Source organism: Maylandia zebra, linkage group LG16 (assembly GCF_041146795.1).
Source record: "Maylandia zebra isolate NMK-2024a linkage group LG16, Mzebra_GT3a, whole genome shotgun sequence".
Classification (NCBI taxonomy): Eukaryota; Metazoa; Chordata; class Actinopteri; order Cichliformes; family Cichlidae; genus Maylandia; species Maylandia zebra.
In genome coordinates, this window is record NC_135182.1 from 5,275,065 (window position 1) to 5,288,936 (window position 13,872).

General features: G+C 38.8%; 2 protein-coding genes across 4 annotated transcripts in view; both read left to right on the forward strand.

Annotated features, from left to right (window-relative positions):
• cacnb4a (calcium channel, voltage-dependent, beta 4a subunit) overlaps positions 1 to 3,326 on the forward strand; it is a 33,709-nt gene extending 30,383 nt beyond the window's left edge. For all 3 annotated transcript variants that reach the window (XM_004568977.5, XM_004568978.4, XM_012924055.5), the window contains one exon: positions 1,299 to 3,326. In XM_004568977.5, coding sequence (XP_004569034.1) covers positions 1,299 to 1,562 — 264 coding nt within the window. In that variant the 3' untranslated portion in view covers positions 1,563 to 3,326. The remainder of the gene's footprint in view (positions 1 to 1,298) is intronic.
• A 165-nt stretch (positions 3,327 to 3,491) lies between these two features.
• On the forward strand, positions 3,492 to 13,219 carry arl5a (ADP-ribosylation factor-like 5A). Its single transcript, XM_004568979.2, has 6 exons — positions 3,492 to 3,858; positions 9,743 to 9,803; positions 9,951 to 10,098; positions 10,246 to 10,329; positions 10,762 to 10,913; positions 12,573 to 13,219. The coding sequence occupies exons 1-6, from the start codon at positions 3,813 to 3,815 to the stop codon at positions 12,619 to 12,621; spliced, it is 540 nt and encodes a 179-aa protein (XP_004569036.1). The 5' UTR covers positions 3,492 to 3,812; the 3' UTR covers positions 12,622 to 13,219.
• Positions 13,220 to 13,872: the final 653 nt, after the last annotated feature.

A 13,872-nucleotide genomic window follows, 5' to 3' on the forward strand; every position in this document is an offset into this window, starting at 1 on the left:
TAGTGAAATAAAGTAAATATAATTTTTGGTACCTACTTACAAGATGGTTTAACAGTGAAATGGGGTTTAACACTATTTTAAAACTTTTTACATTTTAATCTATTGTAATTGTAACTTCCTCAATACTGTAAGTGAAGAAACTATAGAACCTTTAATAACTAAAGTTGTAAAAGAACTTAAAGTTCTGTGAAAAAGTGCATGTGAAACATCACACTTGTGTTTAGGACAAACTGACCTCCTAGGTGTACGTATTTTTCCGAGTACTTGGCAGGTAGTTTGTTTTTGTTCCAAGAATCGGCTTCATTCTTCTGTGTAATATAATCCAAGGCTATGGGATCAGGGCTCTGTGGGGGTCAGAACTCCTCGTTCTTATTGTCTGATGATAATTCTTTGAGTTTAGCTGTATGTTGGCACTGATTTTGGATGAGATGACTCACTGATGGCACTGAAATACAGATATGAATATTATCTTATATCCACCTTATTAGCAGATATGATGTCCATAAACTGCAAAGAACCTCTACCAGAGCCTTTACCTTGCCTGTAGACTCTCATCTCTGCAGTACTCTCTAGCCTTTAGGCAATCTGCTTCAAGTTGGAGCCAAATACTTTAAACTTTGATTCATGACTCCAGAGCAGCTGGCATGTTTTTTACACAGATTCTAGTGTTTTTTGAACGTAGGTGAGTCATTTGGCTTTTGTTTCCACATCATCATTAAACAGTACATTTGCACAAAAACAGAACCTAGACCACTTAATGAACAGTAGGCTGTGAGGTCAGTTCCTTAATCATTAATATGCAAATTATCATGACCATTGATCAAGAAGAAGAAGTCACTTGGATGAATGACGAAACGTTTGCCCCATTGAAAACGCTACGTCCAGATGAACAGAATCAACCTTTTGGTATCTACAGTGATATATTTCACGGGGACACCAATGAAGAAGACTCAAAATAACCATGAGTAACAAACAATTTTATTTGATATGATTTTATTTTTTTATTTACTCGTTTACACTCTGTCTGGCTCCATTCAGATTAGTTGCAAAGTGCCCTCTGGTGGACAAACTATAAAATCTCAGCACTAACTATTGAAGTGTTGAAGGGTGTTTCTCCCATCTTTACTTCTTGGATTTTTCAATCATCAAATATCTGATATGGACCGATAATACCAGCCCACTGATAAATCTGTTGGACTCTAATGCAAACATATTAAAAATGCATAGTTATGTTGATTCTGTTCGAGTGTTAACAAAGCAAAACGCAGTTTGAAATCAGCATTACTTCTCTCAAACAGGCCCAAAGAAACCGGAACAGCAACCACACGACGACAGACCATTCGCCCGTTGAACGTCGCAGTCTAGTGCCTGCCGATGAGAACTGCCATAACGAGCGGGCACGGAAGAATCGCAACCGTCTCTCCTCAGGCTCACAGCACAGCAGGGACCACTCTCCTCTGGTGGAGGAGGACTACCAGGACCCCTACCAGGACTCTTATAAGCCCCACCGTAACCGAGGATCCCCGGGAGGCTATAGCCAGGACTCCAGGCACCGGCTCTGAGCTGTGGCCTGCTGTTAACAAAGTATAGGCCTGTGTCTCTTCAAGCGACCACCGTGAACACAAGGGGAAAGTTTGCTATTACATGATAAATCTCTTACATTCACGAGGACTGAAACCACCTTTTATTTTGTGTAGTACCTCATATCTACTTTGGCCTTGGCTCCTGACAAATGAGCATTTGAACCCAAAAATAAGAATCCTGCTCTTGCTTTGATGTGAACAAGGTACTGGATGTGAAAGTAGCACAAGATCAGTAAAGTTATATTTAAGAGGGAAAGTTGGACATTTTTTGAATATGTCACCAGTATGACATGTGAGTGAAGTAAACTAGGCCCTTCTGGACCATTCCCGCTGTCTCAGCTGTTACTGTAGCATGCAGGTAGGACTGTAATTACAGGGACCATCTGACTCAGGCCAGTGCCAGACAGCATCCAGCAGTGATGATCAGCGCAGAACTTGTTTGCACGGGTCCAGGAGATGGTAGAAGGAGAGTTTAATGCATCTTTAATGTGCCGCTGTCCTTGATGTGTGTGATAAGTCCTGTAAAGCTTGCTCCAGAATCCTGAGTTTTACAACTATTGTTTTAAAGTGACATGAATGGCTAATTCAGGGTTCATGCAGTAGCTTCCCGTTCCCTTTCTTTTTAAACGCTGTTTTTGTCATAAATCATATGACAGAAAAGGAGAAAAATCATGCAGATACTAATACATTTCAAAGCTCCACAACCTCAGGAATGAGAGGTCAATTAGACCTAGAAGTGTAGCGTTTATGTTCTCACCCCTGATGGGAGTGTGATTCTGAGAGTTATGTTATTTTTGTGATTTTATGATTTTGTTTCTTGAAAAAAAAAAGAAGCTGTTTTTCCAGCACAGAAGTCTTTAAAATGGTCACAACAGCGCATTTCTCACATGCCATGCGTCAATTAACTGCTGTTGTCTGTCATGGGTTTCGTAGGACATGGAATAAGCAAGACTTTGGGTTTTTGTGAGTGATTTATATTGAGGGCTTCCATATATAATACACTGAAAAATAATCAAAGGAAAGAAATTTTAATTTGTGTAAGGTTCAATTTCCAGAACAATAAATTACATTCCATTTATGTCATTTTATATAAAAGCCTTGCTTACACCCTCCAACCATCAGACAAAGAAATATATTAGTAAAAGGTTTTATAAAATAAAGTAACACTAAACACTTTCCTTGAGTAGCAATTTAACATGCACCTCTTCTATATTGTCATTTACAGCTTTTCTGTGTATTCTCCTTGAGTTTTATTAAAGACTACTGATAAGTAAGAAGCTGTCTAAAAGCACTTGGGCAGGACTGCACTGCCTTTGTTAATAGTGTCATTTACATGCTACTTTTATGGAAATGTTGAGCAGCCAGTTCTCCCCCATCTTTCAATTTATATGTACGCTACCAGCTAATATGGGATTAAATAGCATTACCTTTTACATGACATCCTTGTATATTGTATTTTAATATTTAGATATTGAAAAGCTCCGTTTTATTTCAGGTCATAGACCAGAGATCTCATTGTGCTGTGATTCTGGAGAGGGAAGTTTGACGAGCAGGCTTCCGTTCTTATTTTCCTTACACAGTAGCTTTTATTGTTGTAGTTTCAAAACAGTGGAGCATAAGCAGTGATTTTAAAAGATTTGAATACTGCCTGTGAGAGAATGATGCATTGATTAGAATTTGTGTGCACTGTCATTTTACAACTGTAATGAAATAAACTGCTGTTATGCTGTTGTATGGATACCAGTGGGGTGTTTTTGTTTTTTGCTTATAGAAATATTCATAAAAAATAATTTACCTGTTACTGTATTTAATAATTATTAAACCTGTTGTGTATGAAGTTTTCATATCATATAATATAATATAATAAATGCTTTTCCTTCCTTATAGCGCTCCATAAGATACTAGACACGCATGCGCAAGATTGACAGCGCAGGGTACTTCACAACAGCCAGCTGATACGAACTAGCAAGTGACAGTGTTAAGCGTTTTCGGTTTTGTTTCATACAGTAAATCAGTCGTCGGACCTACATTTTCACCTCGTAGGTCATGTAGAGTAGAAGTCAGTTCATATAAGTATGGCAGTTGTATTTGAATGCTTTGACAGGTCATCGTCGTTGTAGTTAGCAAGTTAGCTAGCTAGTTGAAGTTGGCAGGACTGAACAACAAGGCTGGCTAGCTAAGGTACATCGAACTATTACAAGCTGGCATCGAAATTCATCACCGTCAGCCATGGGAATACTATTTACAAAGTTATGGAGGCTTTTTAACCACCAAGGTAAGAATGGTGCTGCGGCATTCATCATGAAACTGTCGAAGGTGTAGGAGCTAAGGGGGCTCCGTGGTCAGAGAAGGCCCGCTGGTCTATTCTCTCATAATTAGCCGTGTAACCAGTTTCTGTCCCTAACGGGACGTTTACTGTTTCATTATTGGTATTGTCGGTGAATTTAAAAGTTACCTCATGGTTTACCGTTTATATTTAACGATATGGTCAGCATTTCACCAATGGACCGGCAAAGATGATAGTTTTTCTGCGAACATGGCGCTCCATTTCTGAATTAACTTTGTGTTAGATTATTTATGCTCTCGGGTTCTAGAGCGCAGATAGGCAAAACCAAGTAGATTCCTGGCTAGTGATCTTGAATCCGTAAACAGGTCCTTGCGAAACCTCTGTAACCTGAACCCCGAGGTACAGTGTGATGCTGTGTTCAGTCCGGGTTGACACCGGCATTGAGACTGGAGATGGCTACACCAACAGAGCACACAGAAGTCAGCTACATCAGCAAAATTCTCCAGTTAACAAGGCGATTGACTTTAGACTGAATCACACTGACTTTGTACTGCCAGTGTGATTACTTAATCTTATCAGATTAGTGTCAGGAGTTTTCTGATAGGTGACAAATTAAAGGAAGAATCTGAACCCTTGACACCTACAGTAAGGGGATCCAGCAGCTCTGTTGGGAACCGTTTCGTTGGTGAGTTGTGTGGGTTCGCTTGTCCACTTAGAGGGAAGGATCACAGCAAATACATATGTTCTGAGTGATCACACTTATCCTGCGATAAAACAGGTCTAACCAGATGGGTGTGGTCTCTTCTGTAGGGGCACAAAGGTGTGTATGAAAATAATGTGAATCATAACATAAAACAGGTCTTTGCAGTCACCTAGCTTCACTCTAACTCAAGTTAACTCAACACATATGGGAGACTTTACACTGATGTGTTAGAGAATGTCGTCATGTAGGGGAGACCGGGGATAGTTGTAACATTTTTGACATTTCTGTCTGTAAATTGGAGCTCTTTTAAGGTAGTGGATTCAAAATGTAATGCAAAGTATTTACATGTCTCGGCTATTAAATAGTGCAGCTATTTTCTCTGCAGCACAATTTCCCAATACCCATTGCATGGTATGGTCTCAAACACAAAGAGTGAAATGTTACAATTAACCCCATAGTCTGGGTTAGTTGTAACATATCCTGGGGTGAAATGTAACACAATGAAATAAGGGTACTAACAAAACATTACCATGTAATCTTTGTTTATTCAACACATGAATGCACTTAGAGCCATTTATGTAGCTGTGTGTGTGTGACAGAATGCAGAAATCTAGCTTTTGAACATATTCCAACCCCCCCAAAAAAGACAAGTTATGGAATTTTCTGCAACTGAATATTTCATTAATTTTGGTTGGTCTTCCTCGAGGTTGGCCTCATTGGCTCAGTGGGCATCATAACCTACAACTCTTGCACCAATTTTGAACATAACAATGAAGCTGAAAAAATGTAGTTGTTCACCAGCATCGCAGTTCCATTACTTTTTATCATGGCTTACCTTGGTGTGGTTTGCAAAGTGCTTCAGAAAGATGAGGAAATCTGTTTCTTGCACCCATCCTGATTTATTTCCACTACCAGTACTTCCTACTGGTCCATCTCTGACACAGTGGTCTGCATAATGTATGTGTGGGAACACAAACAGTGGAGGAATTGTGTTGCCAATGGCATTAACCGCATATACAAATGTGACCAGTGAACCTCTCTCTGCTGATGTCGTTGCCCCAACTTGTTTAAAGTAATAGTGTGGTAAGTTGTAACATCTGCATTATTGTTACAACTAACCCAGACTGTTGCTGTTACAACTGACCCAGACTCCTATAGCCATGAACTAGCTAACATTACAGCCAACGGCTAAAACATTAGCACTAAAGACTTACACAGAATATATCCCCATAGACATACAAATAACACAATTTAAGTTTGATGAGTTTAACTGAAAAGCAAATAATGCTATTAGAAATTGAAATAAAGTAGAAAAACTTTTTGGCATACAAATTACTTTTTTTCGTGTTAAATTGTCTGTGTTTGACAAATGTGCTGATTTTTCACATGTGATAGCAGAACTGAATTGGGCATGCACAGGATGAGTCACATCATTTGAAACTTAGCCCTGATTGGAGAAATTGGAAGTGTTACAACTGACCCACGTTACAACTATCCCCGGTCTCCCCTACACAAAAAAGTAATCCCTGTAAGGAGTAGTGTTTTAATTATCTGCCTGACGGCCAGAAACATGTAGGAGTAATGTTAAGATGCATATAAGCTGTTTTGTGGCCAGACAATACTATAATAATGCATCTGAGTCACAGGACCAGACATTTGCCATTTGTTCAATTCTAAATTATGCTCTTATTTTCTTGTACCCATCCTGTCCCTGAAGCCTGAAAAGCTTTTATTGTCATCCCTGGATGTAGCCTCAGAGCTGCGCTTCCAAATCTCAGAAGTCTTACCATTTACCCAGCTGACTGAGACAACCCAGTGGAAGAACAGAAGCACATTAACATACATGGCATGTTGACATGACATGACATTTTTGTGTGTGGTAGAATGCACATATAAAGCTCATTTTTCACCTTGCACAGATCTGTTTGCAAAAGTTTTCGCTTCCTCAGTTTTGAGGTTTTAGTTTTGTTAGCTGAAGGCTTAGCTGTACATGATTACACACTGATTATGGACTTTTTATGATTTCCTTGAATTACAAGTTGTTTTGTCAAAGGTTAGTTTGGGGATCCATGCAAAAACCGAGTGTGGTAATAGATCTAGATACAATAATATGATATAATAGGCATTCCTTTCTTCGCTGTCTTCCAAAAAATATTCCAGAGCACACAAATTATTTTCACCTTCTCTAGTGTAAGCAAATGAACGCTTTTTATGTTCTGTGTTCTTCAGCATAACAGATTATAGATCATATGTGCTAAAAGGCATAGGAGTATTTAAAACTTAAGAGCCAATAGGTCTCAACCGACAGGCTGATATTTGTCTATGTATCCAGTTTAAATGAAATGTTATAGCTTTTAAGTGGCTGTTTTATCTCATGATAGCAGTTTATTCAGAGTAACACAGGTTGGGTTTTCCATCTACATTTACATAAACAAAACTATAACAGGGTTTTCGAACTTGACTAGCTTGTACAGATAATGCTGTAGTTGGAAGAGCTGCAGTAGGGCTGGGCGATATGGCCTAAAATCCATATCACAGTATAATTTGAAGCACGTGCGGTAACGATATATATCACGATATATTCTTTTCTTCTGTATAAGGTATTTCCCACACTATAAGGCACACTTAAAATCCTTTAATTTTCTCAAAAATCGAGAGTGCGCCTTATGTATGAATTCTGGTTGTGCTTACTGACCTCGAACCGATTTTGGCGTGCAGAAATCTGTTAAAAAATGTTTTAGTACAACTTTGTTAAGCTGCACTGCTTGATGGATTGTCAGAGCATTACGGCTGCCGTAGTGAGGAGCTTCGCGGAGTAGTCTGGGTCCAAAACTCCGTCCATTTCAGGTCCCAAAGTCAAACGAACACTAAGAGTTAAAAACGGTCTAAATTCTTTCATCTTTAATTAAATCATCAGCGATGCTGCTTTACCAGGTGTAACAATTAAGTTTAACATCCAGGCATCCATGAAAACAGAATTTATTAAATTTAACGGAGTTAGAAGTTAACAGGAAGTTAGCTCGCTAGTTTCCACCTAAACATGACATACCATGTTCTGACTGAGAGATTTTTGAAACTAATTCAAACGTACAGCTCTGCTACCACTTCCAACATAAATGCAGACAGAAAACTAAACAGCAGTGGTGTTTGCAGGGTTACTGAAGTTGGACTACCTGGTATATAATGTTGTGCTACGTGATTGCTAGCGACACAGCTATGTTAGCATAACATTAGCACAGTGAAGCTGGAGGATGAACGCCAACTTTTTTTCCACTCGATAAAAGTTAACATGAGGGATTCTGGTGGTCAGGGACAAATGAAATCGCATAGCAGGATGCTATACACGGGCCAAACTTCAGTCAGGAGAACTATTGATATTATTCATCCACAATACGAGGTTAGTTATCAATATACTGCAACAACATGGGAATAGAACAGCTGCGAGAGAATTCAACACTAATGAATCAATGTTACGGAAGTGGAGGAAGTGCAGTTTTTGGCTTTCCCCATATTTCAACAGTACTTCATCTCTTTGCTATGACTGTCGCCGGAGACAGTCATAGGAAAGAGAGACATGCAGGCTTTGTGTATTTGTCCTGTGACGCAAGTTTTTCTATAAACAAAACACGAAGATAAGTCTGTTAAGCTCAGCTTAATACAAATAGAAGGTAGTGCATGCTTTTTCTGTCATGTACTAGTTTTTTTTCTAATGACATCAACCAGTCTTTGTTCCTCCTCAGTCCTCATCTCGCTCTCTTATAGAGATAAGTTACTTAATTTTGTAAAATGTAAATAGAAAATGATTTGCAAATCTCATGACTTCATATTTTATTAATAATAGAACATAGAAGACATCAAATGTTTCATAAAAGTAAGCATTACTAAAAAAGAAACAACTGGAGGATTTTATTAGGTAACTAACTAGGTTAACTGGTGACAGGCCAGTAACTTAACTGAGTAGAGCAGTGAGTTTCTCAGAAGTAAAAATGAACAGAGGTTCATTATTCTGCAGAAAACTGCATCGACAAATTCTAGAACAACTTTCACAATAATATTCATAATAATGTAAAAATGTGAAAGCTTTACCCAGTCTGTATTCAACATTTTTCTGTGCCGTCATGCTTTTTAAAGTCTCTGCCCCAGTTTTCTTCTTATTCACTTACTTATTATAATAATCTTATTCACCTTACATTTACCCTTGTTCTGTCCTTCATTCTAGGGCCACATTACTATTTAGTGCAGTTATGGCAGACAGTGCAGTTGATACTGGCCCAAGGACGTGCTGTAGTATGTTGTTGTTCCTAATAAACATTTACATGGTTTTATAAAACTCTATTTAAATATTCAAATATTTTTAGTTTACTACTTGTTGCAGCCCTCACATCAACACTCATAACACGGTTGAATGATGTTTCTCTTGTCCCTTCTTTACTTTTTTTTTTTGTCGTTTATTGGCCATTATAAATACTGGTACCAGTATATCAGCAAATACTACTGGTCAGGCTCTAGTTAAGCCATACATCTAGATAATAGAAATTGAAAAATTCCTGTTATTCAAGAAATTATGACCAGTACCAAATGTACTCTTATACCAACCAGCAATATTGGAACATCATTTTTTTCATAATTTTTTTTTTTTTTTTTTTAAGAAAATAATAATCAGCGCTTTGTTCCTTCACTCTAGGCTAAAGTTAAAACCTTACCTTTGACTTATGCTTGTGTCTGCTATTGGACTTCTTGCCTTCTGTTTGTATCAGCAGCAAGATGGAAATCGATCCCAGCTGTCACTTCTTGTTTATCTTTTTCACTAAAGCTTTTTTGTGCATTAGAAAGATACGTCTGTATGTTATATCCACAGCCGCTGATGGCTGCAGCCTGACTCTACAAGCTTGCTTTAAACCGCCCACTAACTCATCTGTAGCTGTGAAGGTACACTGTTCGCAGCATCACAATGTCCCACTGATGCTAGATGTGTGAAGCTACACAATTTGTACCAAAGGACGGTATGGATTAGTAAAAAGTTCATTGTTTGATTCTCTCAATTCAGACATCTTTTTGAAGCAACCACTTTGTTTACATAAGAGCCATACATCAGTTAGTCCTTAGCAATTAAACCCAGATATTGATGTCACTGTTAGTCTGTGATTTCTTTGTCTTTTTGCCTTTCAGAGCACAAGGTTATTATTGTGGGCCTGGACAATGCTGGCAAGACCACAATTCTTTATCAGTTGTAAGTATCCAAATCTGACTTGTACAGTAAGCGTCTTTATATTTCCTTTTTTTTTTCCTCAAGTCATATAATTTATTAAAAATAGTCGTGGCTATTCTGTAAATGTTGCTTGTCAACAGAACCTAAAGATTGTTTTTATGTTAATAGTTCAATGAATGAGGTGGTACACACATCCCCAACAATTGGGAGCAATGTGGAGGAGATAGTCGTCAACAACACTCATTTTTTGATGTGGGACATCGGAGGCCAGGAGTCTCTTAGGTCATCGTGGAATACATACTACACAAACACAGAGGTATGAGATTATGTTCACTCTGACTAAATGAAAGAAAACTCTGAAAACTTCCCCTTACAGTGCTGTTATGTATGACTGTGCCTGTGGTTTGGCAGGGGTTGTTATTTAATTACTTGTCCATTATTTCTCCCTTTCTTCTACGACTAGTTTGTAATTGTGGTGGTTGACAGCACGGATAGAGAAAGGATCTCAGTAACCAAAGAAGAACTCTACAGAATGCTAGCACATGAAGTGAGTACCGTTTAAAAAGTGACAAAGATCCTTATAATTATAACGTAATTTTATTAGATATATTCAAATTAATATTAATGGATTGTTGTATGAAATAATGGAAACCATGTGTCCCATGCAGCAGTCATTATTTATGAGGCTCTGTCACATGTCAGAATCTAGTAGAAATTAACTTGATCTCAAGGTGCTTCATTTTTAAATTTCAAATATTACTGAAAATATACTTAAGTGTGTAGCAATATTATTGTTTTCTGGTTCATTGTATGTACACTGAATATGAAATGTCTTTCTGAGTTGATGCTATCAGTCATTTTTCAGTAAATGAGATTTTGTCTGTACTGTTAACTCATCACAGTGTTAAAAATACACATAAAGCAAACAAATGTTTCCTTATCTTGGCTTCTCTGTTGATGTTTCTTCTCTGGCCTCCAGGACTTGAGAAAGGCAGGACTGTTGATCTTTGCCAATAAGCAGGATGTGAAAGGATGCATGTCTGTGGCTGAGATCTCCCAGAGCCTCCAGCTTACCTCCGTCAAAGACCACCAGTGGCACATCCAGGCCTGTTGTGCCCTCACAGGAGAGGGGTGAGGATATAAACTTGTTATATGAGGAAAATTTAATTTACGTATGCATTAAATAATTATATAGTATTTGCTTTTATGCAGGGAAAATGTGATGAAGGGTCAGACTTACTAAGCAGGGCAAATTAACATGAAGCTAAAATCTCCAAATTGTACTGGAGGGAGTGGAAAGTTGTGAGGGTGATCTACTAACATTGCTCTCATTTATTAACAAAGAGGCAGCCTGTTCATTTGAGAAATGACTCTCCTTCTACCAAAAGCTGCACAAATTAGCCAGTCATAAACAAAGCAGACCCAATGAGGAAGCAAATAATGTACCAGCCACAGTATTACAAGCGCAGCTTTCATGCATGTGATTCTCTCCAGAAACAGCAATTCAGATCAATGAGAGTCAGCTAAAGTAGAATCAATATGTTTCTCTTCAGTTAGAAATAGCTGGGGGCTGTATGTGGATAAATCTGACAGCTCAGGAAGCCTAACAGTGTCTTTTTGGAGGACACAAAACATTATTTAGCTTCAAGCCTCAACCCATTTGTACGTTAACGAAGTTACTGTTTTGTGCATAAATGCACTCAGTGGTCCTTCTTTTTTCTATTTCCTTTTCCCTGCATGCTTTTTGACACGGCAGGTATTTATAAATTGCAGCAATAAGTCCCTTTAACTGCTGTATTCTGGCAAACGTATTAATATAGTGTCACAGATCTGATAATAGAAAGTTAAAGCCGAGCTGTAGCAGAACCGCGTATATGTACTACTGAAAAAACATGCAGAGGCTTTTGTGCACCCTAGAGCTTTCATCATGTTAATTATGGAAAGATCTCTGTGTACAAATTTGATGAAAGACTACAAACCCATCAGCCAACTGTATAAAATAAATTAGCTACCTATAATAATACACAAAACATCTGTTTTATCAAGATACCAGTATTATTGCGGAAATATGTAAGTGGCCTGTATTTGTATTGCGCTTTACTAGTCCCTAAGGACTCCAAAGCGCTTTACACATCCAGTCATCCACCCATTCACACGCACATTCAAACACTGGTGATGGCAGCTACATTGTAGCCACAGCCACCCTGGGGCGCACTGACAGGCGAGGCTGCCGGACACTGGCGCCACCGGGCCCTCTGACCACCACCAGTAGGCAACGGGTGAAGTGTCTTGCCCAAGGACACAGCGACCGAGACTGTCTGAGCCGGGGCTCGAACCAGCAACCTTCCGATTACAAGACGAACTCCCAACTCTTGAGCCACGATCGCCACGATATGTGTGACTTGGCTGTAAAGATTTGGGATGGGGGCTTAATGATGACTTATAGGACAGAGCCAAAGCTTTGGCGCTGGTGCTCAGTTCTTTTCAGTTCATGCCAGTTATGCACTTGAATACTCCTAGCAACACCTACCACAGAGCCACATCAGGTGCAAAATAAGAGATGCTTATTAAGGGTGAAATTTAGCAGACTTAGTATTTTGTGATTACTTTAAATATTTTTTCATATTCTTTTACTAAATAACACCAGTAACAGGCCCAGAGTATTAGCAATTAGTTTCCCTTAAACTTTTGTTCTTGTACGGTATAAAATTTTTTATCTTAATGCTTTTCTCTTTGTTTTTCTCTCCCACTCTCTTCCACCAATGTCTTTCTTTCTTTTTTAACCTGTAGGTTGTGCCAGGGTCTTGAGTGGATGATGTCACGGCTGCGTGTGAGATGATGACTTTGAAAACGTTCATTAGGAGTGTGCCCCTTCTCTCTTATTTTTGCCTCCAGATATGAAAATGAGGATGGGGGTAAGGTCAGTTGATGGATGGCCCTCTCCTCTTCCTTGTGAAACTGACATGGACAGACCGCTGCCAGAACTTTATGTACTTCTGTAATAATTTATTTTACAAAAGTCATCTGAACTGAGAACAAAAAAAAAACATTACCTTTCCAGAAGGACGTTGAACAACAAAGAGACTCAAATTATTTAAAATGAAATTTCTGCACGGTTTTCCTTTGAACAAAACACAGAGGTCAGCAACGTATCTGCCTTGGAACTCTACATGGACTTATTCTTGAGCTACGTGTGAGTCTAGCCCATGGTGGCCTTGCAGTATTGCCGAACTGGCTGTGGTGGTTTTTAATTGCCTCTCTGTGTGAACAGTCCAGTATTCTCTTCAAACTTGGTGCCTGCAGCAGAATGTTCAAGCGATTATGGTTGATGACGACTGAAACATGCAGAGGGGAGGGTAGAATCACAGTGTGCCCTCTTCCTTTCAGTCCTTGTTAATAATCACTGAAATAAAGTCTTTTTATTTGTTTCAGGTGAATTGCATTGTGTCATGAATGAGTATTTCTTTCTGGCGACTCTTTTGAATCTGCTTTTTCCAGAGACATCTGTGAACCATATTGAATGCTGTGAGTGTGACTGGACGTTTTCTTTTTTTAGTCCTTTAGGGGGCAGAATGCGTCACACGAGCTTGTGGTCCCTGAAGCTTTTCAGGGACGATGACGAGCACCTACAGAAGTACAGTGAAGAGACAGCCAAAGTGTAGGAAGGCAGAGGGATTCAGAAAGAGAAGAAGGGACCAGGTATAAAATGTAGGCAGCACACAGTGCCTGATTAAGAGGAAAAGACACAGTTGTGTAAGGACTGCATGGCAGGGTTGTCACAACTGAAACAGAAAAATTAAAACCAACAGAAACCAAAGCCAGTCTATGTTATAGGGTTTCCATTCCTCTTCCATTGGTTTAATTTGACATCTGACCTCAACTGACTCCCAAATTTCTTGCCATGGTTTGACTTGATTATCTTTTTGGCTCGGACATTTAAATAAATGTTTGGATATCTGTAGCGCTGAGGTCACATTGAGGTGATTTAAAGCATTAGTCATTCCACGAGTTTGCAAATACTGCTATAACAAGTCCTGAAAGTGTCACCAGAAGTAGTAATTCCACTTTTTTCTAATTCACCCAGCTCTGC